This window comes from Solenopsis invicta, chromosome 12 (assembly GCF_016802725.1).
Source record: "Solenopsis invicta isolate M01_SB chromosome 12, UNIL_Sinv_3.0, whole genome shotgun sequence".
Classification (NCBI taxonomy): domain Eukaryota; kingdom Metazoa; phylum Arthropoda; class Insecta; order Hymenoptera; family Formicidae; genus Solenopsis; species Solenopsis invicta.
In genome coordinates this window covers 3,888,783-3,915,899 of record NC_052675.1, presented here as the reverse complement: position 1 = coordinate 3,915,899, position 27,117 = coordinate 3,888,783, and the positions used below count along the sequence as shown (strand labels likewise).

The following is a 27,117-nucleotide window of genomic DNA, read 5'->3' as shown; positions in this document are numbered from 1 at the left end:
TGGTACGAATTTCGCGGCGACCCGTCTCATGCCCAAATCATTGATAAAAATCGAATGGCACGAGCCAATCGATATGTTTAGGTCCTCAGTAACTTCTCTAACGGTGATTCGACGATTGGCCAATACCATTTTCTCCACTTCATTAATTTTTTCGTCTGTTGTTGAAGTGCTCGGGCGTCCGGCACGCTCTTCGTCGTTCACATCTTCTCGGCCTTCTGAGAACATTTTGTACCACCGATAAACGTTGCTTCGGTCCAAGGTAGCTTCTCCGTATGCCACAGTCAACATTCGGAATGCATCCGCGCACTTAATTTCGTTTTTCACACAAAATTTGATACAGGTTCTTTAATCCATTTTTTTGAATAGGTAAAAATCGAAGACGATCCAAAACACGTGCAAGCAAAGCAGCTGTCAACAATTAAGTGAACATTCAAAATGGCCGAGCTTGTCGGCATAAGTGAGAGACATGAGTACCAACATAACGCCACAAAAAGATCGAAATTCGAATATACGTAACCCGCGAAAATTCAAAATTCGCGATACTTTTTGAACACACCTCGTACACCAAGGCATGAGATTTAGTTAAGGTTATGTATGCAAAGTATATGTTATTACTTTTATAAATTTTATATAAAAAAGTACAAAATGTCCTGTAAAGTAAAATCTGCTAAAAAAAGAATATCCAATTTTTCAAATCTTGAAAAATTAAAACTTGTTGAAATAATAGAACGGGAAAAAAACATTATTAAAAATAAAAAAACTGACAACATAAGTATTAAGGACAAAGAAAATTGTTGGATCGATGTTACCCGTGAATTTAACAGTAATTGCATCTCAGAACATCGGGATGTAAATTCTTTGAAAAATTGTTGGGATAATCTCAAGAAAAAGACTCGTAAACACTACGCAGAAATTCGAAGTGAAATTTTTAAAACAGGTATATATAATTTTTTTTACTAAATATATTTATTTAATCCATATTTCTAAAATATTGGCAAAGATTATTGTATTCACGTTATATAAAATTAATAATTCGGATACAGGTGGTGGAAAAGCGAACATCACTGCAGATGATCCTATTGCAGAACGGGTTAAGACTATTATCCAGCCATCAGTTGAAGGTTTACAAAATAGGTTCGACAGCGATTATATTCCAGGTAAAATATAAAATAATTTTATAATTTAAAAAAAAAAGATCTTTACAACTTTATAATTAAAATAAAAGAACATAAAAATGAAATATTTTTATATATTAGCAGTATGAGTACTATAGGATCATGTATTTTATAAATAAATAATATGCAAAATGGCTCATGCAAAATTTAGTACCTGAATATTTTACTTTTTACTTTATTCTTTTTAAGGTCAAAATTAATAAATGTTAATATTTATTTTCTTTATTAGTGTTTTAACACATACATTAATGTGAAGGGTTCTTGAAACAAAGGATAATTATCGAATTATTGCTACTTAGCAGGAATTAATACAGACAAAAGAATATAGAATCCAGATAAATAAAAAATGTATAGATGATAGTCTACTATTATAAATATACAGCCTTTGCCTAATATTTTCGGCAAAGGCTGTATATTTATAATATTAGACTATAATAATACAATAATATATAATATATATATATGTATTGTAGGTATAGATAATTCCCAATGCAGTAACGATGAGATTATACTCGAAAATGAAGACTTTGGTCCAATTGAAGTATGTAAATTCGAATATAACTTTCATATTTTATATTTTGACATTTGAAATGTTACTACTAAAAACATTGTTTTAAAATATTTGTATTTTGTATTCTGTATCAACCACCAAGAGTGATCTACAACAAACTGAAAAAAATAAAATATTAATAACAATGTGACTGTATAATTTTATTTTACAGTTTTGAAAACACTACAATATTTTCTATTTTTAAGTTTCCTAGCTACTAATTTACTGTATATTTCTTTTACCTTTGAAAATAATTGTTGATTAATGCATGCTGCAAAGCATTATTATTTTGTGCATCATTTCTGCAAGGTATATTTCCGTTTTCTAAGATATGTTCCCATGGAGCAGGCAAATGAAAATCAGGATCATCTGTTGGTAATTGATCTCCAGCACGCCGAGCAATATTATGCAACACAGCAGTTGCAACAATAACTGGTAATACTTTTTCAACTTTTTGAAAACGAGATCCAAGTGCTAATATAGGGAATCTTCTTTTCCATATTCCAAAAAGACGCTCGACAATATTACGTGTTCGTATGTGTGATTCATTATATAGCTGTTCTGCTTCAGTTCGTGGATTTTGTAAAGGAGTCATAAGATACGAACGAACTGGATAACCGCCATCACCCAAAAGAAAACAATTTTCAAAAGTTCCAGCCTCAAATAAAGCACGTATTCTAGAATTGTTAAATTTCTGCAAAATTGTTGAAAAATTCTGTAAATATATGTTGTATGGAGTGCTCTGTGCATTAATAATTGTTATTGACTTTATTAAATTCATTAGAATTAATTTTTATTACTACTGTATTCAGTTATAGTTACGATGACGATAGTTATTTTGAAAAAATAATGAACAAATTTTAAATTTTCTTCTTACATGTTTCCAAATCAGTTTGAACTAAACAATTAAATTCAATTGTTACTGTAAAAATTTATTAAGTACATTAAACATTGGAACACTAATTAGAAAAGAATTTCTCATAAAATAAAGAACAACAGATTAGAATAAAAGACAATATTGAGTTTTGAAAAAAATAAATAAATCTGAAAGACAACCACTCGAAATAAAAAACACTGTTCTTTGGAAAAACACATATATGGTCATCGTAATTATAGTATGTAATCTATAAGTACTAATTTAATAATATTACAAAACTATTCTTACTGTTCTGTTTTATGAGAAATTTCTTCTTCGATTTCTCTTAAGACTGTAGTAACAGATTCCTTGGTTAAGCGAAATCGAGCATGAAAATCAATGTCATCAAATTCTTCAAAATATGACGGTCGTCTTCTAATTATTCTCGGGCGTCGATTTATTATTTGCACAAAATCTTCATCGTCAGATGACGATAACACATATTCCAGAGCCATATCTTGCAACATAACCTTTATACAATTCCGTGGGGATATCAACCATGAAGCACAATACTCGAAAGTTTACGCTGAAAGCAGTAGCGCTGCAGTATTAAACCTCGGTTATCTACCTTAAACGCCCGAATTTCGCCGTTCAACTTTAACCGCAGTTTAACAACGTTAACCGAGGTTTAAGACAGTTGTGGGACACAATATTTAGCGTAAACCAAGTTTAAAGGTTTAAACTCCGGTTAAACTAAGTTGTGAAACTGGCCCCTAGTGTAAGATTAGAGTAAGACTAGGTTAAGTTAGATGTAAACTGGCCTGTAATTATATGTAACCCTAAGGGGATCATAAAATATACTACTACTACTACTACTACTATTACTAAGACTTCTACTCTTTAATTACAGGGAGTTAACAGATTTATTAGGAGAAAAACACAGTTTTCAGCCACTTGTCATATTAGGAAGAAATTTGGTTTGATACTTAAAGAACAATTGCATTTCAATAAGGAAAATAATACCGCGTAAGTACAATAGCTTATACAAACTATGCATATATATAGCTTTTTTCTTTTTTTTTTTTTTTGATACGATGAGGGAAATGCTCATGGCACGACAGGTTGGCTAGACCTGACAGTGTTGGACTCCAGTCAGGACGGTGCTAACCCGGCCACGTAGTTTCAGCGACCAGGCTCGCCCTAACCCGCCTACCAACTAAAAACCTCACCGAGCCACCTCGCCCCAGATCGAAGGAAGGCCCCGGCCAGCAATACGCTATTTCATCAGTAGCCTTCCCCCGGGGGTCGGAGCGTGAGCCCCCCGACGCGCCAGTTCGTCAGGTTGGGAGAGGACGTGCCAGGGCGGCGGCCGAGATACGTCAGCCGCTGCCTTGTCCACCCCGGGGTAGCGCCGTGAAGAACACCGCACGCCCCCCCGCGCTCCTTTAGGGCAGGAGGCGAGCGCCGAACTTACCCGTTCCGCGCCAACCCCCTACCCAAGGTCCAGTGGTCCCGAGGGGACCGACCGGGCCTACCTCCTACCCTCGCGCGGCCGGCACGCCGGATGAGCGGAAACCCCTACTCATCGGGCGGCCCAACAGCCAGGGTCCTCGTCTCCTGGGCATCCCCGAGCGCAGGGGCAGCCGGAAACGAGGCCCAGGATCGCGCAATGACCCCCCCCCCCAGGGGAGTCACTTCGCGGCCCTATCTCCGAGGATAGGCGACCCCGGGAGAGAAGGCGTCAACGCCTTCTCCTCCCGGGGTCTCAACGCCTTTCTGAGAGGTGTGCTCGAGTCTCGTCTCACTCGCTTCTCCCGTTGCGGGAGAGGGAGGGGCTCGAGCACCACCTTCGCCTGGGGGAGGTGCGCGGCGCTCGGACTGTCGAGCGCCTCGCACCTTTTTTTAGTCGGCGGACTCGTCCGGAGCCCCGATGCTCCGGACGACTCCGACGAGATCTCTATCACTCCCGTGATGAAGGCCTCATCGGCTGAGGCCTCCGCCACGGGAGGGGTCTCCTTCATGTCTATATCGGCCACTGGCCCCCCCGCCACACCACCATCCTCGGCCTGAGCGCCGGGTGGGGTGGGAGGCGGAGGAGTCAGCCGCCGATCTTCTTCCGAGGCTCCACTCTTCTCCCGCTGCGGAGGAGGGGGAGCCCTCTTCCCCGGTCGAGGAGCCGGGGGAACCCTGGCGCACTTTTCACCGCCAGGGCGGTGGTTGGGCGCCTTGCCTTTGGAGGCACACTCCGGGCAGAACGGCCTACTCGCGCATTCTGCCTGGGTGTGCCCCTCACCCCCGCAATTGAAACAGCACCGGGCCCTGTCGATTCCGCCAGGACACCGGTGCTGCGTGTGCCCCTGAGCTAGGCAGCGGAAGCATCGCTGCGGAGGGGCCTTGAGCACCTCCACGCGAGCCGCTACTCAGCCCAGGGTCAGACTCCCCGCTCAAGCGAGCCTCGCAGCGGCAGCGACCGGGCACTGCACTATGACAGAGCCCAGCCCCCGCCGACTGCGCACCACTCGACCCACCCTGAGGTCCGCCATAAAGCACTTCCCGGAGTCGGCGACCGCCGTGGCCACCTCCTCCAGGGTTACCGAGTCGTCGAACCCGGAAATGCGGATCCCCACCCTCCGTAGAGGGCAAGAGATCCGCATGTCCGGGCCCCCCACGACGCGCCTCATCTCTGAGGCCAGCCTTTCCGCGGCTGGCCTGCTATCTTCCCCGGGGATCTCCAGGAGGAGACCCCCGGTTTGGGCTCGGCGAACCCGTAGTCCTTTCCCCCCCTGCGGCAATATGTCCCCGAGGACAATTGCCTCGCGGGCCCGCCGCATTACGCCTGCGTAGGAGGCGTCATCCCCGGTCACCGTCACCAGAATCGCCGATGACTTGGGGACGCGCCTCCCGATCCTCTTTGCCGCGAGCGCCTCGCTTCGCGGCGGACCTCCTCCCTGTTTCTTCCCCTCTTTTTTCTTCTTGCCCGGCCCGGCCGCCGGGGGGGCGGAGCCGCTACCCTCGATGGCCGACCCGAGGCTGTGCCAAATCCTGGGGGGAACCCCCCCCAGCCACTCTCCGCAGGCCGAGTGGGGGGGGCTTTACGGCCCCCTTTGTCCACCCTCCTCCTCTTCCGGGTGCCGACGACCTCGACCCAGCTCCGATCGCTCGCAGGCGTATCGGGGCCGGGCGCTGCCGCCGGCACTGCGGGGGGCGCGGAGGCTCCTCCGGCGGAGCTCCCGCACTCCCCTTTCCCCCTTCCCCTTCTTCTTTTTACTGCTCCTGGCGTCGGTGGGGACGGCGGCCGGGACAGCCCCCGTCTCCACCCGCGCCAGGCGCCTCTCCAGGCCCTCCACCGTCGCCGTCAGCCGCTCCAACGTCCCCAGCACTCGCTCCTCGAAAGGAGAAGAGCCGGGGGCAGAAGCGACCGACGGGGGCGGCGGAGGGGAAGGAGACCTTCTCCTCGACGTCTGCGGGGCAGCCGCAGACGAGGAGGGGCCGCTCTGGAGCATGAGGGCCCTCTTGGCGACCCCCAGCTGGCGACCTCGGCCCGGAGGGAGCGAACCTCCTCCTCCCGGGCCGCGGTCGTCACCTCTTCCTGGCCATCCTCCCGCTCGAGACGGCCCATGGCGCGGTACGCCAGCGTCATGAGCGCCTCCCGGGCGAGATGGGTGTTCAGTTTCATACGCCCCGACAGGTTGCCCGACAGTGGGCAACCCGTCGAGGCCTTGTTCCTAGCCCCTTCGACCTCCCGGAGCCAACCATCGGCCAGACCGGCCAGGTCCGTGGTTGTGCTCCGGGAGATCACCCCCAGTTGCCGGTCAACATACCGGCGTTGATCCGGCGTAAACAGGGTCGGGGGGATCCTGATGCGTTGCCGAGGCCGCGCATCATTCTCCCCCGTTCCCTCTCCCTCCGACTCAGAGCTCCGGATGACGTTGGCTCTGAGTCGGCGGGCCCTAAATCGCTCCAAGGGAACCCCATGGAGCCGGTCTTCTGTGTCCGCCCCGTCGGACAATGGGGAGGGGGACCTGAAGGGTCCACTCCCGTCCAAACGGTCGGCCACGGGCGCGCCTACTTCTAACGTGAGTCGGAAGGTCGGCCCTGTCTCCCGGGACATCCGGGATACGGACACGGCCCTCCGACTCATCCAAATCGATGACCGGCTCCAAGGGGTTCCCGGCCACCGCTTCCTCTTCCTCCTCGTCACGCCGATCCACGTCCATGGGCTCAGCATCGAGCTGAGAGAGCCCCCGCCGCCTCCTACGAGGCGGGTCGGCGAGGTCCTCCCCGCTCGAGCCTCCCCCACGGACCCGGATCGGCGTCGATCCCTCTTTTAACCTTGGTGGTGGTGCGAAGACCACCAATTCGAAGAATCGGGTCCACATGGACCCTGTGGCGCTACAATCCTGCCGACCGCCGCCCGTCTTGCGACGACCGTCGGCCAGCAGGATCGAGTCCTCCCCCGCGGACTCGGTCAGGACCCCAGCCCAGCGAGCCCTCTCCTCCGGCGTTAATTCGCTGAGGGAGGCATAACCTTCCCCCTGATCTTTTGAGGAGGAAGAGGACCCCCACGTGCATTCCCCCCCCTTTCATTCGGAGTCCTCCCCCTCGGACAGCTCTCCTTCGAGCTGCTCGAGGGCGAGGAACCGATCGATCGCGTCGCGGGCCTCGGGCCCGAGGCGCTCCCGCATCTGCAGGAGCGTCACCCTGCGCGACCTCCACGGTTCATTGAGACATGCACGAACACTCATCACCACAGTAGCCCGTTCGTCGGCGGAGCCTGTGGGCACCCCGCACGACAGCCCGTCGGTCGATATCGACAAGGGGGCACCCGGGACACTAGTCCCCCCTTGCCGGCCCTGGGGTATCCGACCCCCCCCCAGCGCGGTAAGTTGTCGATATCTTTGTCCATATATTTCATAATTGGGGTGTTATTTCGCGAGGGGAACCCCACCCTCGCCCCGAGGGGTACTGCAGGTCGGCGTTCGGGGACCACCGACCCGAGGCGAACCTAATGGACAACACAAAACATCACACGCGCCGACCAGGGAAGAACAGAAAACAAAACCTAAGTGCACGCGGTTAAGCGCACACCCGGGATGACCCACGATCGACGCGTATCAAACAATGGACTGCGGCGGGCAGACGGGACCCCCGATCCCGGCAGGCACCCACAGCGATCCCCCGACCAGAGGCCTCGGCACGAGCTAACACCCCCCACGACGATGCCCCCGCGCTAACGAGGAACATCCCCGAGAGGTAGCGTCAGTCGCACCGGGGTACGGGCTGATTCTAGGCCCAAGGGCCCGGCGCCGATGCACCCGGGCTAGCCGGAGATATCGACAACCAGCGGGTCAACGCGCGGGATTTAACCATCGACCGGAAGACCGCTCCAGGACTCCGCAAGGAGAAGGCGACCCGATCCCCCGCCGCGACGAACACCGTACATTAAACACAGCACACACCACCATGGCGTCTGATGCACGAAACGTGACATTTCAGACGCCGCCTCCTTGATTTTTTATAGAGGTTGACTTCTCGCGACCCGGGCGGTGAAGCCAAGGTCCCCGGTCCATCCCGCACGTAATTTCAGCGCGTGATGGATTACGGTGTGTCAGCTCGGGCGCCAGGGTCGCTGAGATCCCTGAATCTACGGCCTACGAGAGACCGCAGACCCCTAGCGAGCTCGGGAAACCGCAGGAACGCCAATTCCTGTATCTGGAGTCGTTGCAGAGTCTCGGGAGGCCCCGAAACGACTCTAGACCCCTACGGGAATGCATATATATAGCTACAATATATGATATTGTCATTTTTTTATATAGAATGAACAACGCAACTGACAATGAAGATTTTGAAAATAATCCCGGTGTATCAAATAGTCTTGAGCCTGCTAAAAATGTACAAACTGTACGAACACTAGAATTACAAACACATCAAACTAGAATACGACAAAATACTACCAGTTTATATATAAATAAATGTCAAGCAGTTTTAGATATATATATTTTTGAAAGGACTAATGAAAAACAACGTAATGAAAATATACAAATGCAGATTCTACAAGAATTTAAAAATATTGCAAAAACTCAAGAAAATTTTGTCAACTCCGCAAAAATACAACGGGTCGTATCGAATGCTAAAAAAAATGAAAATATTAAAGTTCTTAAAAAATTGCAAAAAATATCGAACAAATTGTTATATTTTCGTTCAGAACAAATGTTTAATTTTTATTAGTAGTATATGTACAATAATGTTTATTCATTAACGTATCCATAACACTTTGAAAGAAGTTAAAATGCTATTCCCATATTTCTATATTTTTTTGGTTTTTTGTATATTTTATTAAATACATTATTTGTTACATTTGATAGTTTAATATAAAGTTTGAGTTAATGGCTGCGATTAGCAAAAAAAGCTGCGTTGTAACTGTTGAAAATTCTTTAATCTGATTGATTTGCGCACTTAGATCCGACAGGAACCAAGGGCAAAAACTAATAGTATTAAATAATTTTATAACAGTTGCAAAGCTACTTTTTCTGCTGAAAGCAGTCAATATGTATATTATTTAAGGAATATGTTTAATTATGTTGAATTTTAATAACAAACGTTAATCTCTAAAAGATGTTTATAACATTTTAAAGAATTTTTAGTAAATATTAAGTTTTTTATTTTTAATACTACCAAAAATGTTTTAGTATTGCTTTGTTTAAAAAGTTTATGTTTGATACTAAAAGTAAAATATTTAGTTTTTGTTATGAAAAATAATATATATAACACAAGTGATAATGTTCCTATAAAGTTCCTATTAAAATTAAATTAAAATAAAACTTTTAGTTAAAATACAATTAAATTTTTTTAAAGAGATTTGTTCTTTTTTATAAGAAAAATTACATATGAATGCCAAATGTAAATTTAAATTTGTAGGTGTCGTGGCTAGTATACACTTCCGATATATCAACACAAGATAAAAATTCATATATTAATAGGAAACATACTTTTTAATTCATATGCAAGGTGTAGTGAATTACAAACTGAAACTTTTAGATGTGTTTATTGTGTTACGTCCCGACCGAGCGCGGTCGCCGTTGAGCGGAATACGCGCGTTTCGGCGAAACTGGCTGTTTCGAAGCCTAAACTTCGGGGGCTCCACAGCCCAGGAGCGGATCGCGTGGCCGGATTTACCGGCGGACGGGCCCGATTTTCCGCGACCGATGGCCTAGTGAGGGGAGTTTTATAACCTTAGAAGGGGTGCCGCGAGAGCGCGAGTATGGTGGCGTCGGAATCGTTCCAGGGACTGTCTCCCTCCCGGATTAAATAAGCTACGAACTCTTCCAGTTCGTGGGGGCAACGGTCACAATCGAGAGGGTGACGGCGGGCAGCCACGGGCGCGCGGCAAGAATCGCACCTTTGCGGATTGAATGGGTAGCCGAGATAGATGTAGTGAGTAATTACCCCGAGGTAATTTTCATTCTTAAAGCTTGAGTGTTTGCTTTTACACTCGAGGCATAATACTGTTGACTCGTCGTCGTTGCAAAAATACAAAGAGGTTACGCACTGGGCACTGCGGAGCCATATACCGAACGAGCGACTCGCTTCGCGCTGGGCACGGACCGAGAGAATAGCAATGCGCGGCGGTGGGCACATACTCTAATTTACCGTGTAAGATTGTTATTCTTCTGGAGATACGCACGTGCACGTCTCTTCGATTTCTATTATAGTAGGCGCTGTATTGAGATATGGTTTGTCTTCTGAGTCGTACAAATGGCGCGCGAGGTCGTTCAGTGCTTCGTAGCACTCGACACAGTCGATCGCGGTCTCCGGAAATGAGATTAGACGATTGCAGGACGAGCAGCGTATGGCTTCTTCGTCCCCGCCGATAATTAAGTAGTGACGCGTGACTGAGTTAAAAAATACGCGGTCGCGAAAGGGGAGAGAATTTCGGCACCCGTCGCAAATGATCGTGCGGTTAATCTGGTGTTGATGGAAGGTGGCCAGGCTACACAAGCGGAGTTAAGCCAATCGAAATATGGGGCTTGAGTTGAAAAGTACGCGTGTGACATGCTTTGTTGGGCGTTGCGACTTAGCTTTAGTATGGCGGTTGCTGTTGAAACTGTTGCCTTGGTAGCCGCTCCGGTCTGGTGATGATCGTCTTCGTCCTTCTCGGCTGTCCGGTTGTCCTCTGGCCTCGATCGTGATGCTTCTGTTTATGCACTACACTCGCGTCGCGGTATTGCATGCATGGAAGCGGAGGAGGTTAAGCGTGGTGATTAAGCGAAAAAGCATTTGTGCATAAACTAATCTTTTATTACTACGATATAAAGCACAATTTAAACTACGGTTACGTTGAAATTAAGCTTACAGTAAAAATAACGATGGATTTAGAGTTAGACTTAAAATTAGAATTAGAATTGGAATTAGGAAGTGTCTCGATTTAGGATTTGAGTTAGAGTTTGAATTCGAATTAGAATTAAGATTGGAATTGGAGTGACTCGTTTGGATTAGCGCGAACTAGTAGCTCAGGGGAACTCGGTCGCTACAATTGCGACACGGAACCGTCCCGGCTACACTAGCCCTGATCTCTACTCTCGAGTTCGAACTGCTCGGAGTCGCGGGCTGCATCCCTATTTATATGATTTTGAGACAAAGCTCTCGAAAAAAGCGCGGCAAGTCGGGACCCTTAGTGGGGGGTTGCTGCTGATGCAACCACCACTCAGATTCCTTGAATGAGAAAACTCAAGTTCAAGTGCCGTGCGAGCGGACTTCTCCGCCGCGACCATCCGTCGCGTTCGGATATATAAGCCGGCAGTGGGAACGCACAAGGCAGATCCGTCCGACTATCCGACCCGTCCACAGACCAAGCATTCTCGATCGTTCTTTAAAGACGAGCATTCTCGTCGCACTCCGATATCCTCGACGGGCATTCCCGTCGCTATCCTCGGCCGAGTATCCTCGACCAGTCGACTCAGATATCCTCGACGAGCATTCTCGTCATCATCACCGGCCGAGCATTCTCGACCAATCACGTCCGAGATTCTCGACGAGCATTTTCGTCGTTATCACCGGCCGAGCATTCTCGACCAATCGCCGTCGTCCTCAAATACCTTCACTGCCGCACCGACGTATAACCCGAATTTCGTAACCTATTCATTGGCAGGGCATAAGCAACCTGTCGATCGAGCGCCCCACTTGCACGGGACGCACTCGGGCGAATCGCGGCGGCGACCGCGCCGGTAACGACCCGCACTTGCGCACACACTCACACCACCGCGTTAGCCAATCCCGCCGCGCCCCGCGACTCCCCGACCGTACGGGCAAGTAGCCCGCATAACTCACTAGTCTAGCCGAAACCTGTAAATAGATAGTTCTTGCATTCAGATGTAAACCGCGTGAAAAGACCTTTAAAGTCACTCCGCCGCGTAACTGGTAATCCGACTACCAGCGATTGGCCGGACGTCGACGAGCTCTCTATACTATGATCTCGGTATTATCTCCTTGCGATCTCTATATTATTATCTCTATATTATTATCTCTATATTATTATCTCTATATTATTATCTCTATATTATTATCTCTTTGCGATTTCCTTATTTTTGTTTTCTCATGCATCTTGTCAACGCTTTTCTTTTGTTCAGCAATAAATCATTCTATATCGTTTTCCACTTAAAACACTGGGTATAATCATTACGGACACCTGACCAACCGACGAGTCTTATCCGGTCCGCTCCCGAAGTTCCCGCACCGCACCGAACCGACCGAAACCGCGTACCGTTACAACTTTTAAACCTAGTTTATTTTCTTTCACCTCCCATGTATTCTAATGTAAAGTAATAAATCAATTTCCTTTTGTAACATTCAAAATTTAAATAAAAGAAATCTTTGAAAGTTTATTTTCTAAAACTATAAATCGAAACTCATGCTCATTCATGTTTTGTTAAATCCATAAAAAGACAAAAACTTTATATTGTTCCTAGTTGTCATAAATTACTCTCTTTTTGTAACATTCAAAAATTAATATGAAAGAAACCTTAGAAAGTTTACTTTCTAAAACTATAAATCGAAACTCGTGCTCATTCATGTTTTTTTAAATCCATAAAAAGACATAAACTTTATATTGTTTCTAGTTGTCATAAATTACTCTCCTTTTGTAGTTTTTCAAAATTTAATATAAAAAAATTATTTGAAAAGATATATTATTCTCTCAGAAACTACAAAACATATAATTATTCTTGTTTTATTAGATTCTGTAATGACAAAAATTTTGTATTGTTCCTTTATAGCATTTCTTTGTTATTTTTCTTTAAAAAAAAAATAAGTTTTTCTTTTACCTTTGAAAGAGTTACCGACTTTTGATTCGTAATCCCCGCTAGTACTTTCCTTCATCTTATTTCTTACCCCATCCTTGCGGAGCCAAAAAATGTTTCCCCCAAAATGTCATTTTCCTTTCAATCAACTCGTGAACAACTATGGGGGTGGCCAATCAACTCTTGGGCAGCCATGGGAACTTCCAATCAGAACGCTTTACTCCCACCGGGTGACACCCAGCCACACGCGTGCTTACCATTTAAAGCGCTCTAGACAGTACCGGGCCCATCCCTCTCCACTATTTTACCTAATTATCACCTAATTATCACCTAATTTTCACATAATTATTATCTAATTATTAGATTTTGTCAAGGTCAGGACCCCCGCTGTGAGACCTTTTTCCCCTTCCTCCGTCTGGGACCCAGGACCCCTGCAGTGTGACCTACTTTCCCCCCACCCCTGTGACGTCATTTGTTTTGACGCCCCATAGCTGCCCACATACTACTCCCGTCAGCTAGCATCACCATCTGATCCGCTGCATCTGATATCACAAAAAATAAAGTGGTCGAAGGTTCTTGGCCACGGCAAAGGTACCTCGCATTTCCGTCCAGTCCCTTCTTCTCCCGTGAGCACGAGCGATTCTCGTTAAGGTTCTTGGCGAGAGGAAAACTCCCGACCAGCTCCCGAGCGGCGGACATCTCCGCTCCTCCGCGGAACGCTAAACAACGGAATCACCGTTACGGGGTTTTGGTCGAAGTACTCGACGCATTCCGCGGCTTCCAGACCACCATCGCTCCCGGCACGCACGCGGCTGCCCGGCCGTCCTACCGATTCGCGTACCGCAACGTTGCGCCGTAAGCCTCGCCCACCGCACAACAATAGCCGCAAAAAACCGCGCTCGAGTCGAGATGTCATCCGCGTCCCGTCGCCTAGCGACGCCTCGCGGTTGCCTGTACATAGCCGTGTAGATATTCGTTTTGAAATCTGTCCGTCCGCGCACTGTTTCGAATTCATTTGCTTTGTCCGTTCGCGCGCACATCGTATCTGTAATCTTTTTGTTCCGCATATAGAAGAAATAAATGTACATTTGTTATATGTTATACGCCCGCCGCGTAATTATTTCCAAGCCCGACTTTTTTCTTCTCTTCCCGTTCGAACCTTTTCTCTTGCACCGCTCCGGCGAGCTGATCCACGCGAAGAAAAACGGTACATTACAAAATATATTGTAGTCACGGATAGCATACAAGAACGAAAAGAAACAAAATTAAGCGAATCGAATACAACTAAAGTGAACAAAGTTGACTTTAAGAAAATACAACGTATTACTAACGAGCGTGAGCTAAATTACAAGACGACGATATCACAAACGTCGTAACCCGAAAACGCTAATTTTACACTTCAAGTACAGTTTTGACTAAATGCAAATGAATCCGATAACAAGGCTTACATTAAGAGAATACGGCCGATTTTGAATTAGCGCGAGAAAAGAAATAAAATGACAACGCGTCATTTGTCGTCCGCCAACCTTACGAAGCACGGAATTCTAAAGCGCGCTATTCGGAGAGACACATAAGAGTGGAGATCTGTAGGATATATTAAAATTATCGCGGATATATGAAATATGTCTTAATTTTTGCAAGATATCACCAGTATATTGTAATAAGTAAATTATGAAATTATTTCCATATAAGATATTCAGAAGATATCTTATCCTTAAAAAAAAAAAAAAAAAAAAAAAGAAAAAAAGGAAAGAATATATTTAGTACATCTTAGAGATAACCTAAGATGATCCTTAGAGATATCTTAAAATGTCCAAAACAGATAAGATATCTTTTAGACGTCTTTAAGATATTTATATAGCACTTATAAAATGAAAATAAATATACGGGCATTTTATATTATAAGAAAATCAATGTTGTGCACTGAAAGTACATAACATCTTCTCATCTATATGTTCGACATTCGTGGACTGAATCCCTAAAGCGGGCGTATATGTGTACGTGTATGTATGTATACATATAACCCATACAGTACAGAACATTGCAGCAACATTGTAGCAATGTAGCAACGTTGTAAATTGCAATACAATATTACGGAGATATTGTAGAAACATTGCGATGTTAAATGTTGAACTGTGAATATTTTTTTCAATATTAAATCTATATTGATTTTTCTACATTAAATAGTAATGTTGCTGTAACGTTAAAGCAACATTGAACAAATTATTATCTATATTTTTTTTATTTTGTAAAGAATGGATAAAAATAAAAAGCTGTAAATCCAGAAACAAATATTATTGATATACGAAATAAGTCTGTGAGCAAAAAAACTTTGATCTACATCTTAATGATCAGACAATATTTTTTAAATGCTTTTTAAATGTTTAACAAAATTTTTTTATATTTAATTTAATTATTGTGTTATATTAACTTTTTTCTAATTTTATTCTTATATTTATACGATTGACAAAAAAAGTATTCCAAATGTTATTCCGCATTTGTAAAAATCAGTAAGAAATTATAATTTTACGTGCTTATATAAATTCCTATTGTGCTTTAATTATACATGTTTCATTTTTTAAACATATATTCACCTAATCTATCAGTTCTACACACGTATTAGTATAAAGTTTTCACAGGTCATCACGAAGGATCCAGTTTGCAGCAGTCGCAGAAATTAAAATTGATCTACCGCGGTCACGACTTATATAGGTGGCTACTTGGATATTTCCGAGAAAAAATTCCTGCGATTTTTTTTGCAAAAATTGTTTTTTAAAATGCTACGAGAATATTGTTTTGTATTGGAATTATGTGGTGTAACCATATTAATATTTACATTTCAAAGAAATTTTTTAATATGTTAAATAGCTAACAATATCTCAGGAATATCTCGGATATCTCAAGGATATCTCAGATATCTCAGGAATAACGTTGAGATATATTTCACTTAATCTTATGATATCACTACGTTTTGTTAAGTACGGGCATTAATATATCTTAATAATATCTTTCGTACATACAGATTTCTTTAGAATATCTTTGAGATATTGCAATATCCCGGCTAGATATTGTAACGAGATTCTACAGGTTTCATTTTGCTGTGTGGGACCGACGGACGCGGCGGCCGTGCAATCACGGCCGTGACACTACTCGTGCACGTGCACAAAGGCTTTGCAACTTTCCGGCGCGGCCGATTGTCCACGCGTTTTTGACGGCCACACAGATACGCGGAGCGCGGCAACCAACAGCTAGACGGTCCGGAAAATTCCTGTACTTGAGGTTGACTCCTCAAATCACTAAAGTCCATGCATTCAAGCGCCTGGACGCAACGCAGACACCAACACTAAGAAGATGGAGTCGACCGTAAAATACGAGGTTACCGTCTCAGTCAGCTTGTGGCTTTACAACGCCGTTAGAGGGTCACCTCGCCGACACCGTCGCAATACTTCTAGTCCTCTCCGGTCTTTGGGCTTTCCCCAAGGAGAAATGATAAGTCAAATCGACGTCAATTTGATGTCGATGGCGTCTATAACATTTCCAAGTCGAGACATCGACGTTAATTTAGGGCAAATCCCGATAGCACACGGGATCGATAGCACACCACTACTCACAGCGACCAATGCTTAGAGTTTTTTCGTTGGTTGGGTTAGATAAGTCAAGATGATTGGTTGGTGGGCTATCGCACCGTGCGTTATCGGATCCCGTCCGTCAATTTGACGTCGATGTTTTCTAAGTCGAGACATAGCAATCAGATCGACATCAATTTGACGTCGATCATTGACGTCAATCAGACATCAACAGCATTTACAATCTTTGACAGGTTTAGTCAAATAATACTGATAAAAAATTTTAAGTTTAATAATGTTTAAAAATTGAATTATAATAATAATTGTTTATTGTTCCCCTTAGGGCTACAATTTTTCATACAGAATTACATACTAAACAACATTTATCCTATACTTAAACGCTACCTTAAATTTATCTTAAACCTGAAAACGCTTGCCATACGCACACACACGCCTTGGACTTCCGTTTCCGTTGCAAGCCAGCTATCCTTCCATGTCCTCTTTACTTTTATTATTTTTATCACTTTCTAACAACATTCTGAGGCTTCTTATTCATTACACCTTTCATTCCTTATACACATTCCATACTTACATTTTACACACATTCTCTCATCCATCTCTCATTTTCTCCTCCCTCTCTTCTACATCCCCCCCTCTCCAGCTTTATCCTAACTCTTCCTCCCCCCTCCTTCTTCCTTTCCCTCTCCAGCTTCCTCATCTAATTCTCTCCTTCTCCTTCCTCCCCAAAAATCCAACTATATACCTCCTGCTAACTCTCCCTTTTCCTTTCCCTCCAATTTCTGCATTTCTCCCACACGTGTTGCCACGACTCAGTCTCTCCTCTGCAAAGTCTACATTCCTTCTCCCCTAATATCTCTCCACCCTCATTTCATTCCCTAGCTTGTACCTTGCCACACTCCTCCACCTACTTTTCCTCCACCCTTTCTTCAAGTATGCCGGCACTTCTCTACTTTTAACCCCCCCCCCCGTACCATTTATTGTATCTTGACTTCACTATCCTTTCCCATCTCTCTCCCTCCTGCATCTCTTTTTCCTTTCTCTCTATCTCCTTTCATACTCCTCCCCGCTTCTCTTCCCACATGCCTACCCTCCTTGTCTCCATTCCCTTTTCCTGAAAAAACTTCTTCTCTTGTTTTCCCAATCCGACCAACTCCTATCTCCTTCTGCTCTCCTTCTTATCTCCATTAAGTTTCTCGAACCCCCACGCTTTTCTTGTCGCTTTACTCCTTATCGATTCCCTCTTCAACTCCTCCTTTACCAAATAGACTGACGTCCTTCCATTCACCCCTAACACACATATCAAAAACCTTTCGTATATCCTCTCCGCTTCCTCTCTCTCCTTTCACCCCCAAATCTCCGCCCCATATCCTATTACTGTTTAGACTTATGGACAATATATATGTCATGAATTATGTAATAAATAGGCAATTGGAAACGAGCGGGAGGAATGCTGGTGGCATTATTCGTAGATTTGAAAGCGGCATTCGACTCAGTAAGCAGAGATAAGGTAGTGGGTGCTATAAAGAGCAAAGGGTGAAAGAGGAACTGGTGGAGAGGGTGGAGGAGCTATTGAGAGAGACGAGATATAAGGTGAGGGCGGGAAGAAGGGAGGAGTTTCACTGTCCAGACCTGTCAAATAACCATACTCCCCTTCCCCAGTCCTTACCACATCTCCTCTTCCCAATCCCCCACATCTGCCCCATCACATTTGCAGCCTTCCTTATCCTCTCACCCACATGTGCCTCTTGCCCCCCCCCCCATTCGTCTGGAACTTATATCCCAGATAGGTGAATTTCTTTACCTCCTCCATCCCCTTGCCCTTCCATCTCCATTTCACTTTTTTCTTCCTCCTTCCCTCTTTCCTAAATCTCCTTATCTTTGTCTTTCCAGTATTCACTTCCAAACCCTTCCCATCCATATACAGCCATTGACAAAATTATTAGGCATTGCTTTTTCTAAATTTCTTACAACTGAATGTGCGTAAGCTCTCTATTTGCGTGTTGTTTTTATGCTATTGACCTTGTGAAAAGGTCGAGCAATTGAGGTATATAAGTTTCTCAGAGAAATGACAATATTTACAAAATTGTTTAGTGTGCATTTTGACTTCAAATAATACGGACGTTATCATCGTGTTTCTAGCAATTGCTAGGCAATTCTTTATGTTATTATTGTTAACATATTATCCGAAATTTTAAAATATTAAAACACACGAGTTGAGTGAAGAAAAACGGGCTCAAATTATTGTGTTGCATTCCGAAGGACTATCTCAAGTGCAAATAACAAAAAAAAATAAATTGCTCCCGTTGCGCAGTTTAAACTACAATAAAAAGATATAATGATACTAAACAGTTTAAATCCAGATCTGGAAGAGGAAGAAAACGAAAGACTAATACCAGAGAAGATCGATATTTAAAGCAAAATGCTTTAAAAGATCGTCGACAAACGACAAAAGAATTCTCTGCTGCGTTAAAAAGATCATGAAATTACTATTTCCGCCAAAACTGTTAGTAGACGCCTCAATAAATTTCTGATTAAAACAAGAAAGGCTAGACAGAAACCATGGCTCTCAGAGACAAACAGAAAAAAAACGATTAGCATGGGCAAAAAAATACAAAACTTGGACAGCATCAGACTAGAATAAAGTATTATGGTTGGATGAAAACAACATTCAGGTGAGTTTAACAACTTTATAATAAGTAATTAAACGTAATATTAATCGCAAGTACGAAAATACAACATAAAAATACGTTCACTGTAAGTATGAATTTTTTCTTGTCGTTTGCAGTTGTTTGGCACTCCTGGAGCCGTATATGTGCATCGCAGAATTGGAGAAGCATATAATCTGAAGTGTGTCGTTCCTACTGTAAAACATGATGAAGGTAATATTATGATTTGGGACTGTATGGTGTCAGCCGGCGTAGGAACTCCATTTATTTGTTTGGATCGAATGAACTCAGAAACTTATACAGCCATGTTAGGACAGACATTGAAGTCGTTCATGACAAAAATATTTAAAGAGCAGACGGGACAAGTGATATTCCAACAAGATAATGCTCCCTGTCATACTGCACGTAAGATCATTGCGTGGTTTAAGCGAAATAAGATTAAGATGCTTGAATGGCCACCACAGAGTCCAGATCTTAATCCAATTGAGCACTTATGGGCTCATTTGAAGAAACAGGTCCACGCTCGCAAGTACAATTCAATTACTGAGCTCAAGAAGGTGATTTTCGAAGAATGGAAGAAAATATCACCTGCTATATGCGAACAATTAGTACATAGCTTACCTAAAAGAATAGCAGAAGTCATAAAAAATAATGGTGGACCAAGCAAATATTAGTTTATATGATTATTTAAAAAATAAATAATAACATTTATAAAGATAGTATTATTTATTTCCCTATAAATTGAAAAAAATTGTTAAATAAATAGGGTGCCTAATAATTTTGTCAATGGCTGTAGTTCTTCAGCCTCTCCATCATACTCTTTATTTCCGCTTCTTCTTCCGCCATCACAACAATATTGTCCGCATATAACATTGAATATATCCTGTCCTCTTCGAGCATCAGACCTCCCCACTTCACTCTCTTCATCTCGTCCTCCAGATCCGTCAATACTATGTTGAACAGCAATGGACTGAGTGGGCATTCTTGTCTCACTCTTCTCGCCGTACAAAACTTCCCCCTTTTTCCCACCCTCACCATACATCTCGTCTCTCTCAATAGCTCCTCCACCCTCTCCACCAACCTCTCTCTCAACCCCTGCCCCTCATAGCACCCACCACCTTATCTCTGCTTACTGAGTCAAATGCCGCTTTCAAATCTACGAATAATGCCACCAATATTCCTCCCTTCTTTTCCAATTGCCTATTTATTACATAATTCATGACATATATATTGTCCGTAGTTCTTTTCCCTTTTCTGACTCCTACCTGACTCTTTTGCAGCATCTTCTTCTCCTCCATCTCCCTCCCTAGCCTCCCCACCAGCACCGCCGCATATACTCTGTATATTGTCAGCGTCACTCTTCTATATTCATTTACCCGTTCCCCTTCAATCTTTTTAACTATGGGCACTATCACTCTGTCCTTCTACTCTTCCGGCCATCCTTCCCCTTTCCATATCTTATTGCACAGTCCTCACATCCAATCCGTTACTCTCTCTCCCCTATACTTTCATACCTTGTTAGGTATCCTATCTATCTCCATTGCCGTACCATCTTTTAATCTCTTGATCACCCCTGCTATCTCCTCTCTTCCTATATCCTCCTCTCCGAGGTGATAGGGATATATCTATCCCCATAGCTTCGAATAGGATTTGACCTTTCCCCTCCTTTATCCCCATCACTACTTTTCTCTCTACCCCTCCCAGCAACTCTCTAAAATACCTCTCCCACTCCCCCATCTCTATATCCTTATTCACCTATTTTCTCCTTTTCCTCTCTCTCCTTACCACTTTCCAAACTTGCCCTTCCTATTTCGCTTCCTGTACTATCCTTTCTTATCTCCTATCCTATTCTTCTCCTCCTTCTTCTTTTCGCACAACTCCTTGTACTTTCTCTTCTTGGTTTTATATTCTTTCTCTTTTTCTCCTTTTCTCCTCCACTCTCTCTGCTCTTTCTTCACGTCTCTACATTCTTCGTCCCACCATCTATCTTTTTTCTCCCTTCCCTTTCCTCCCATCTCCCCCTCAACCTCTCTCAACACCTCCTTCACTTTACTCCTTAGCGTTTTTAAGTCTTCCTCCACTCCTCTTTTTTTCTTCTTCACCTCCAACAGCTTTTCCTTAAATCTCTCTTTTCCCTCCTCAGTCCATACCCCCTTCCCTATAAATATTTGTCCTCACCCCTTCTCCCTTCCTTCCCCCTTTTTAATCTCCCTTTATCTAGACTATTATTGGGTGATGATCCGACTTTACATTCTCTCCTACCTCCATCTTTCAAATCTCATCCTTGTCCTCTTCTCTCACTAACACATAGTTTATCACTGTTTTGCCTCTTCCCCCCGTCCATTCTCATCCTTCATTCCTCCTTATTCCCCCATTCAGAATGATCCATCGTCTTTTCCCTATAAAATCTAATAATTTCCTCCCCATTTATCTTCTTATCCTTTGACCCTCTACTTTCCTCCTCTCTACACATACTCCCCCCTCTTTCCCCTGTCCTTGCATTAAAATCCCTCCCAATAATTGCTTTTTCATTCTGCCCCCGTTCTTCCATCCAACCCCTTGTTCCCTTTAACTTTTCCTCTATGTCTCCATTCACATACACTCCTACTACTCTCCATCTTGTTTTTCCGCACCTCAGCCTCCCTTCCATAATCATCTCTTCCCTCCCTCCCTCTTCTCTCACCTATTCTACCAATTTTTTCCTAATCCCCATCTACATTCTTCCCATCGCCTTTCTCTTTTTATTCCTTCTACTCGCTTCCTGCATCCTCCAAACATAGCCTCTCGGCAACTTACTTCTCACCCACCCCTGCACCTTTCTCTCCATCCACATCTCCATCATTACTATAACGTCCCACCTCTTCAGTTCTCTCCAAAAGTCCTCCTCTTTCCTCCTGTTACATTACAAAACACGATCCTTACTTCTTTACACTCACCCTCTCCCCGCTGTACTTTCCTCACTCTCCTATCTTTTTCTCCTACCCTTTCCACCTCTCTCTTAGTCCCCTCTCCTTCTTCTATCTCTCGCCCTTCTCCTTTCCTTCTCCCAACACCCCTTTTATTTTTTCTTTGCCCTCCCATTTTCTTCCTCCCCGATCTCTTAACCCTCCTTCCTCTTCATCTCAAAACCACCAAACTCCGTCTATCATCACCTTATTTTCTCTTACCCATACGTTTGTCCCTCCTCTCCTCCTCCTTCGCCACCTCCTTAATTCTCCACCTCACTTGTTTCTCTTTCCATGTTAAATCGTCTTCTATCCGTACTCTTTCCTTCCTCAATCCCCCTTTCTTTCTCATCACTTTCTTTTTCTCCCTTTTCGATCTGAAACTCACCACCACAAAAACTCCCCTGCTCCTGTCGCCTTGTTTTCACTTTTCTCACCTCCTCCACTTCCACCTTTGCTCCCACTATCTTTAATATATCCTGCACTCCACTCCTCATGTCTTTCCCCTCGGTCTTATATCTGTTTATAACTACCCTCCCCCTTCTTTCCTTCCTATCCTTCCCCTCCTACATGTCCTCCATTTTCCTCACTCTCTCTTCTAACTCCCGATTTCTTTCTCCCCCTTCCTCCTTTTCCTTTTCATTTCCTTCTAGTTTTTCTACCCTTTGTTCCAAATTCTTCCCTCCCTTTTCTAACTTCAATTTTTTCTCTTATTTCTTTTCTAGCTCTTCTATTTTTCTCGCCATTTTTTCCTATTCCTTCTCCACTCCTCTTTTCTCTTCTTCATGCCTTTTAACTCCTCCATTAATAAACTTACTTTTTCTTCTATTTTCTCCTCTAACTTCTCCCATCTTCCCATCATCTCCCATTCTCTACTTTCTACTCCACCCGTCAGTGATCTCGCCGTCTTCTTACTCCTCTGGAAGGCCTCTCTCTCCTCTTTCTTCTCTCTTCCATCCTCTCCCTCTCCTCCTGTTCCTGCCTTTTTTTTTCTTCTTCACATTTCTAACCTTTCTGAAGTATTTCCACTGCGCCCTTTTCCCCCGCATTTCAATACTGTCACTGTTGTCAAATCCTTCGCTTTGTTTCCTATTCTTCCTTTCCGTCCTTCTTGTTTCTGTAATTCTCTTACCATCAGCTCTCTTTTTTCCTAAATCTATCTCTCCACCGCCTTCTCAGACCGTGCGCCTCACCGTCTCCGTCGCAACACTTAGCGACTCACTTAGTTGTTCCAGCTTTACTCTCACTGCATACTTTGTGCCCGTGCCCGCGCTCGCGCGTTTCTACCCTTCCCCGCACACACCTCTCGCCACTTTTCCGCTCCACTACTCTTAACCTCACTTCTGCACTCGCTTCTGCTCTCGCTTCCACACGCTCTCTCTCTCTCTCTTTCTCTCTCTTTCTCTCTCTAATGCATTCCACCCGATCTCTCTCCCACCACTCATTCTACCTTCCTACTCCATTCGCTTTCCTTTCACGCACTCCGTCCTTTCCTTCCACTCTCTACACTCGCTTTTTGCCTCTATCCAAAAACTCTCTTATCACACCCGTCTACTCTCGCTAGTTTCGAAAACGGAAGTCTTAAAAATTAAGAAAGAAATAAATTAATTAAAAAATTGCATTAAAAAGAATTAAATTAAATTAAAAATTAATTTTTAACAGTATTATTTGTATTGTTTTAAATAAGAATGTAATTTTTTAAAATTAAATTTTTAAAATTATTCTAAATAATCAAACAATAAAAAATATTTAAACATATTTTATATACAGGGTGTCTAAAAAAAGGGTCACATATTTTGATAGCAGGCAGTATTGATCAAAACAAGAAGAAAAGGCCTAATTAACATGGGTCCTAAAACTAATATCTTCAAAGATACAAGCTATTTTGTTATTTGAGCTCTTTGTCATTTTCTTATTAGTCGTATCATCTTTAAAATGTGTCTCATGATATTTACATTTGGTTCACAATAGATACTACCCAACACTGCAGGATCGCACTTTCAATGCGTGTCGGCAAATTTCTGACCAACCAGGTGTATTTGAAAGAGTGCGTGATTCTCTAAAACGTAGGGCTAAAACATGCGTGAGAGTGAATGGCAATCACATAGAGCAATAGCTCTAATACTGAGTCAGCATTAAAATTTTTTGTTTTCTTGTAAAAAAAGGAGTTTTTACTTTGTTATCATATGTACATACATTCAGTTTTTTTATTTCATTTTTTTAATAGAAAATTAATGATTACATTTCATATTAAGATAAAAATTGTTTCTTTATCTTTCTTTGTTTATTTTTTATTTTTTAAGGCACCTAGAAAAAAGATATCCCAATTGTATTCCACTCTTACCTACTTTTTTATTCGTTACATTCTAAAGATAACACGATTAATAAGAAAATGACAAAGAGCTCAAATAACAAAATAGCTTGTATCTTTTAAGCTATTAGTTTTAGGACTCATGTTAATTAGACCTTTTCTTCTTGTTTTGATCAATACTACCTGCTATCAAAATATGTAACCCTTTTTTAAACACCCTGTATAATTATATGTATTTTTTTCATAAAAATTTTTTACCGGTAATTGAAATTTAAAATTTAATTATGTATAAAACAAAAATTATTAGGAGTATAAATAAGTTTCCGCCGTTTCACAAAAAATGGCGCCACTAGTATGTTATGGTTGAAATTGTCTGTTGTAAAACGTTATATCGTAAGGTTGGACATCTGGCAACAATATAACCTTAAAATATTAGCGATTTTGTATCAGCATCATATACCTTTTTTCGTGCGAAAATGTCGAGTTTTGAACCGAATAAGCGTCATTTGCGGGAGCTTTTGATTTACTTCTTTAATTTGAAGAAATCTGCAGCCGAGGCGCATCGATTGCTTGTAGAAGCATATGGTGAGGCTGCCTTAAGTGAGAGAAGTTGCCGTGAGTGGTTTCACAAGTTTAAGAACGGTGAATTTGACGTCGAAGACAAAGAACGTAGCGGAAGGCCGAAAGTGTACGAAGACGGGGAATTGGAAACATTATTAGATGAAGATTCGTGCCAAACGCAAGAAGCACTTGCACTTACATTAGGAGTGACTCAACCAGCAATTTCACATTGCTTAAAATCATTGGGAATGATTCAAAAACAAGGAAACTGGGTTCCATATGAACTGAAGCCGAGAAACGTTGAACGCCAATTTTTCACATATGAAGTGCTGCTTGCCAGGCATAAACGAAAGGGTTTTTTGCATCGTATAGTCACTGGTGATGAAAAATGGATCCACAACGATAACCCAAAGAAGAAGAAATCATGGGGGCCACCTGGCCATGCTTCAACATTGACAGCCAAGCCGAACATTCATGGAAAAAAGCTCATGTTGTGTATTTGGTGGGATCAGCTTGGTGTCGTGTATTATGAGTTGCTCAAACCGAATGAAACCATTATTGGGGCTCTCTACCGAACACAATTGATGAGATTGAGCCGAGTACTCAAGGAAAAACGTGCCCACTACTACTCCAGACACGACAAAGTTATTCTTCTGCATGATAATGCTCGTCCACATGTTGCGGCGCCGGTCAAAACCTACCTGGAAACATTCAATTGGGAAGTTTTACCCCACCCGCCGTATTCACCAGACATTGCTCCTTCTGATTACTACCTGTTTCGATCGATGGCGCATGGCCTGTCTGAGCAACATTTCACATCATATGAAGATACAAAAAATTGGGTCGATTTGTGGATAGCTTCAAAAGATGAAGCATTCTTCCGACGCGGTATCCGTATGCTGCCAGAAAGATGGGAAAAAGTAGTGGCTAGCGATGGACAATACTTCGAATAAAACATTAGATACCGTTTTTTCACAATAAATGCCCAATTTTTGATAAAAAACGGCGGAAACTTATTTATACTCTTAATAAATTATTATTAAAGTAGTAGGGAGATATTTTGACCGTTGCTGTATCAATAAAAATTAAACAAGAATGCCTTCTACGGTCGCAGCTAGGTCTTTGTACTTGTATTGTTTGTGTGATTTTATATACCTTCTTTAAATTCAATGAACTGCGTGCCAAATAAATTTTTAGTCATAACGCAGTTTTAAATTAAACAAGATTAAGTAATATCAAGTATTATTAAATATTAATCCTTTCCCTCCTTGAAAAAACTGTAAAGAAATTATTGCGAAAAGTATTACCTTAGCCAGAGTTTAAATCTGGGACCTCCCGAATCTCCGGTACGGGTGTCTTAGCCAACTCGACCACTGAGACTGTAATGATATTTCTCGCAATAATTGACTATGAGTTAGAACGCTTTCCAAGGCAGCGTGATTTTTAAAGTAGTAGAGAGATATCTTGACCGTTGCTGTATCAATACAAATTGAACAAGAATGACTTTTACGGTCGCAGCTAGATCTCCGTGCTTGTATTTTTGTGTGTGATTTTATATACTTTTCTCAAATTTAATGAACTGCCGAATTAATTTTCAGTCATAACACAGTTCTAAATTGAACAAGATTAAGTAATGTCACGTATTATTAAATATTAACCCTTTTCCCCCATGAAAAAACTGCAATTAAATTTGAGGAAGGTATATCAAATTACACAAACAATACAAGCACGAAGACCTAGCTGCGACTGTAGAAGGCATTCCTGTTCAATTTGTATTGATACAACAACGAATCAAAATATCTCTCTACTACTTTAAAAGTTACGCTGCCTTGGAAAGCGTTCTAACTCATAGTCTATTATTGCGAGAAATATCATCACAGTGGTCGAGATGGTTAAGACACCCGTACCGGAAATTCGGGAGGTCCCAGGTTCGAACCCTGATTGAGGTGATATTTTTGCAATAACTTCCTTACAGTTTTTTTTAAGGAGGAACAGAGTTAATATTTGGATGTACAACTTAATTCGGTTCATTTTTTTACTTGAAAAACGCATTTATTTGAACGATAAAATGAATTAATACCTTATTCAAAGTATTGTCCATTGCTAGCCGTTACTTTTTTCTCTCTTTCTGGCAATTTATGGATTTTGTCGCGGAAGAGCGTTCATCTTTT

At 42.9% G+C, this 27,117-nt stretch overlaps 2 protein-coding genes across 2 annotated transcripts; one reads left to right on the top strand and one right to left on the bottom strand.

Moving 5' to 3' along the window:
* The first annotated feature begins 629 nt into the window (after positions 1–629).
* Positions 630–2,358, top strand: LOC120359252. Its single transcript, XM_039456073.1, has 3 exons — positions 630–937; positions 1,044–1,157; positions 1,649–2,358. Exons 1-3 carry the CDS (start codon positions 646–648, stop codon positions 1,762–1,764), a joined length of 522 nt encoding a protein of 173 aa, XP_039312007.1. The 5' UTR covers positions 630–645; the 3' UTR covers positions 1,765–2,358.
* On the bottom strand, positions 1,817–2,349 carry LOC113003633. Its single transcript, XM_026133897.2, has 2 exons — positions 1,968–2,349; positions 1,817–1,844 (listed from the first exon to the last, which is right to left on the bottom strand). The coding sequence occupies exons 1-2, from the start codon at positions 2,318–2,320 to the stop codon at positions 1,835–1,837; spliced, it is 363 nt and encodes a 120-aa protein (XP_025989682.2). The 5' UTR covers positions 2,321–2,349; the 3' UTR covers positions 1,817–1,834.
* Positions 2,359–27,117: the final 24,759 nt, after the last annotated feature.

Excerpts from the sequence above, each read along its gene's own strand:
- LOC120359252 (XM_039456073.1), top strand. The coding sequence starts at position 646 with ATGTCCTGTAAAGTAAAATCTGCTAAAAAAAGAATATCCAATTTTTCA. Across the intron at positions 938-1,043 it reads AAGTGAAATTTTTAAAACAG|GTGGTGGAAAAGCGAACATC; the intron begins GTATATATAATT and ends ATTCGGATACAG. Across the intron at positions 1,158-1,648 it reads CGACAGCGATTATATTCCAG|GTATAGATAATTCCCAATGC; the intron begins GTAAAATATAAA and ends TATGTATTGTAG.
- LOC113003633 (XM_026133897.2), bottom strand. The coding sequence starts at position 2,320 with ATGACTCCTTTACAAAATCCACGAACTGAAGCAGAACAGCTATATAAT.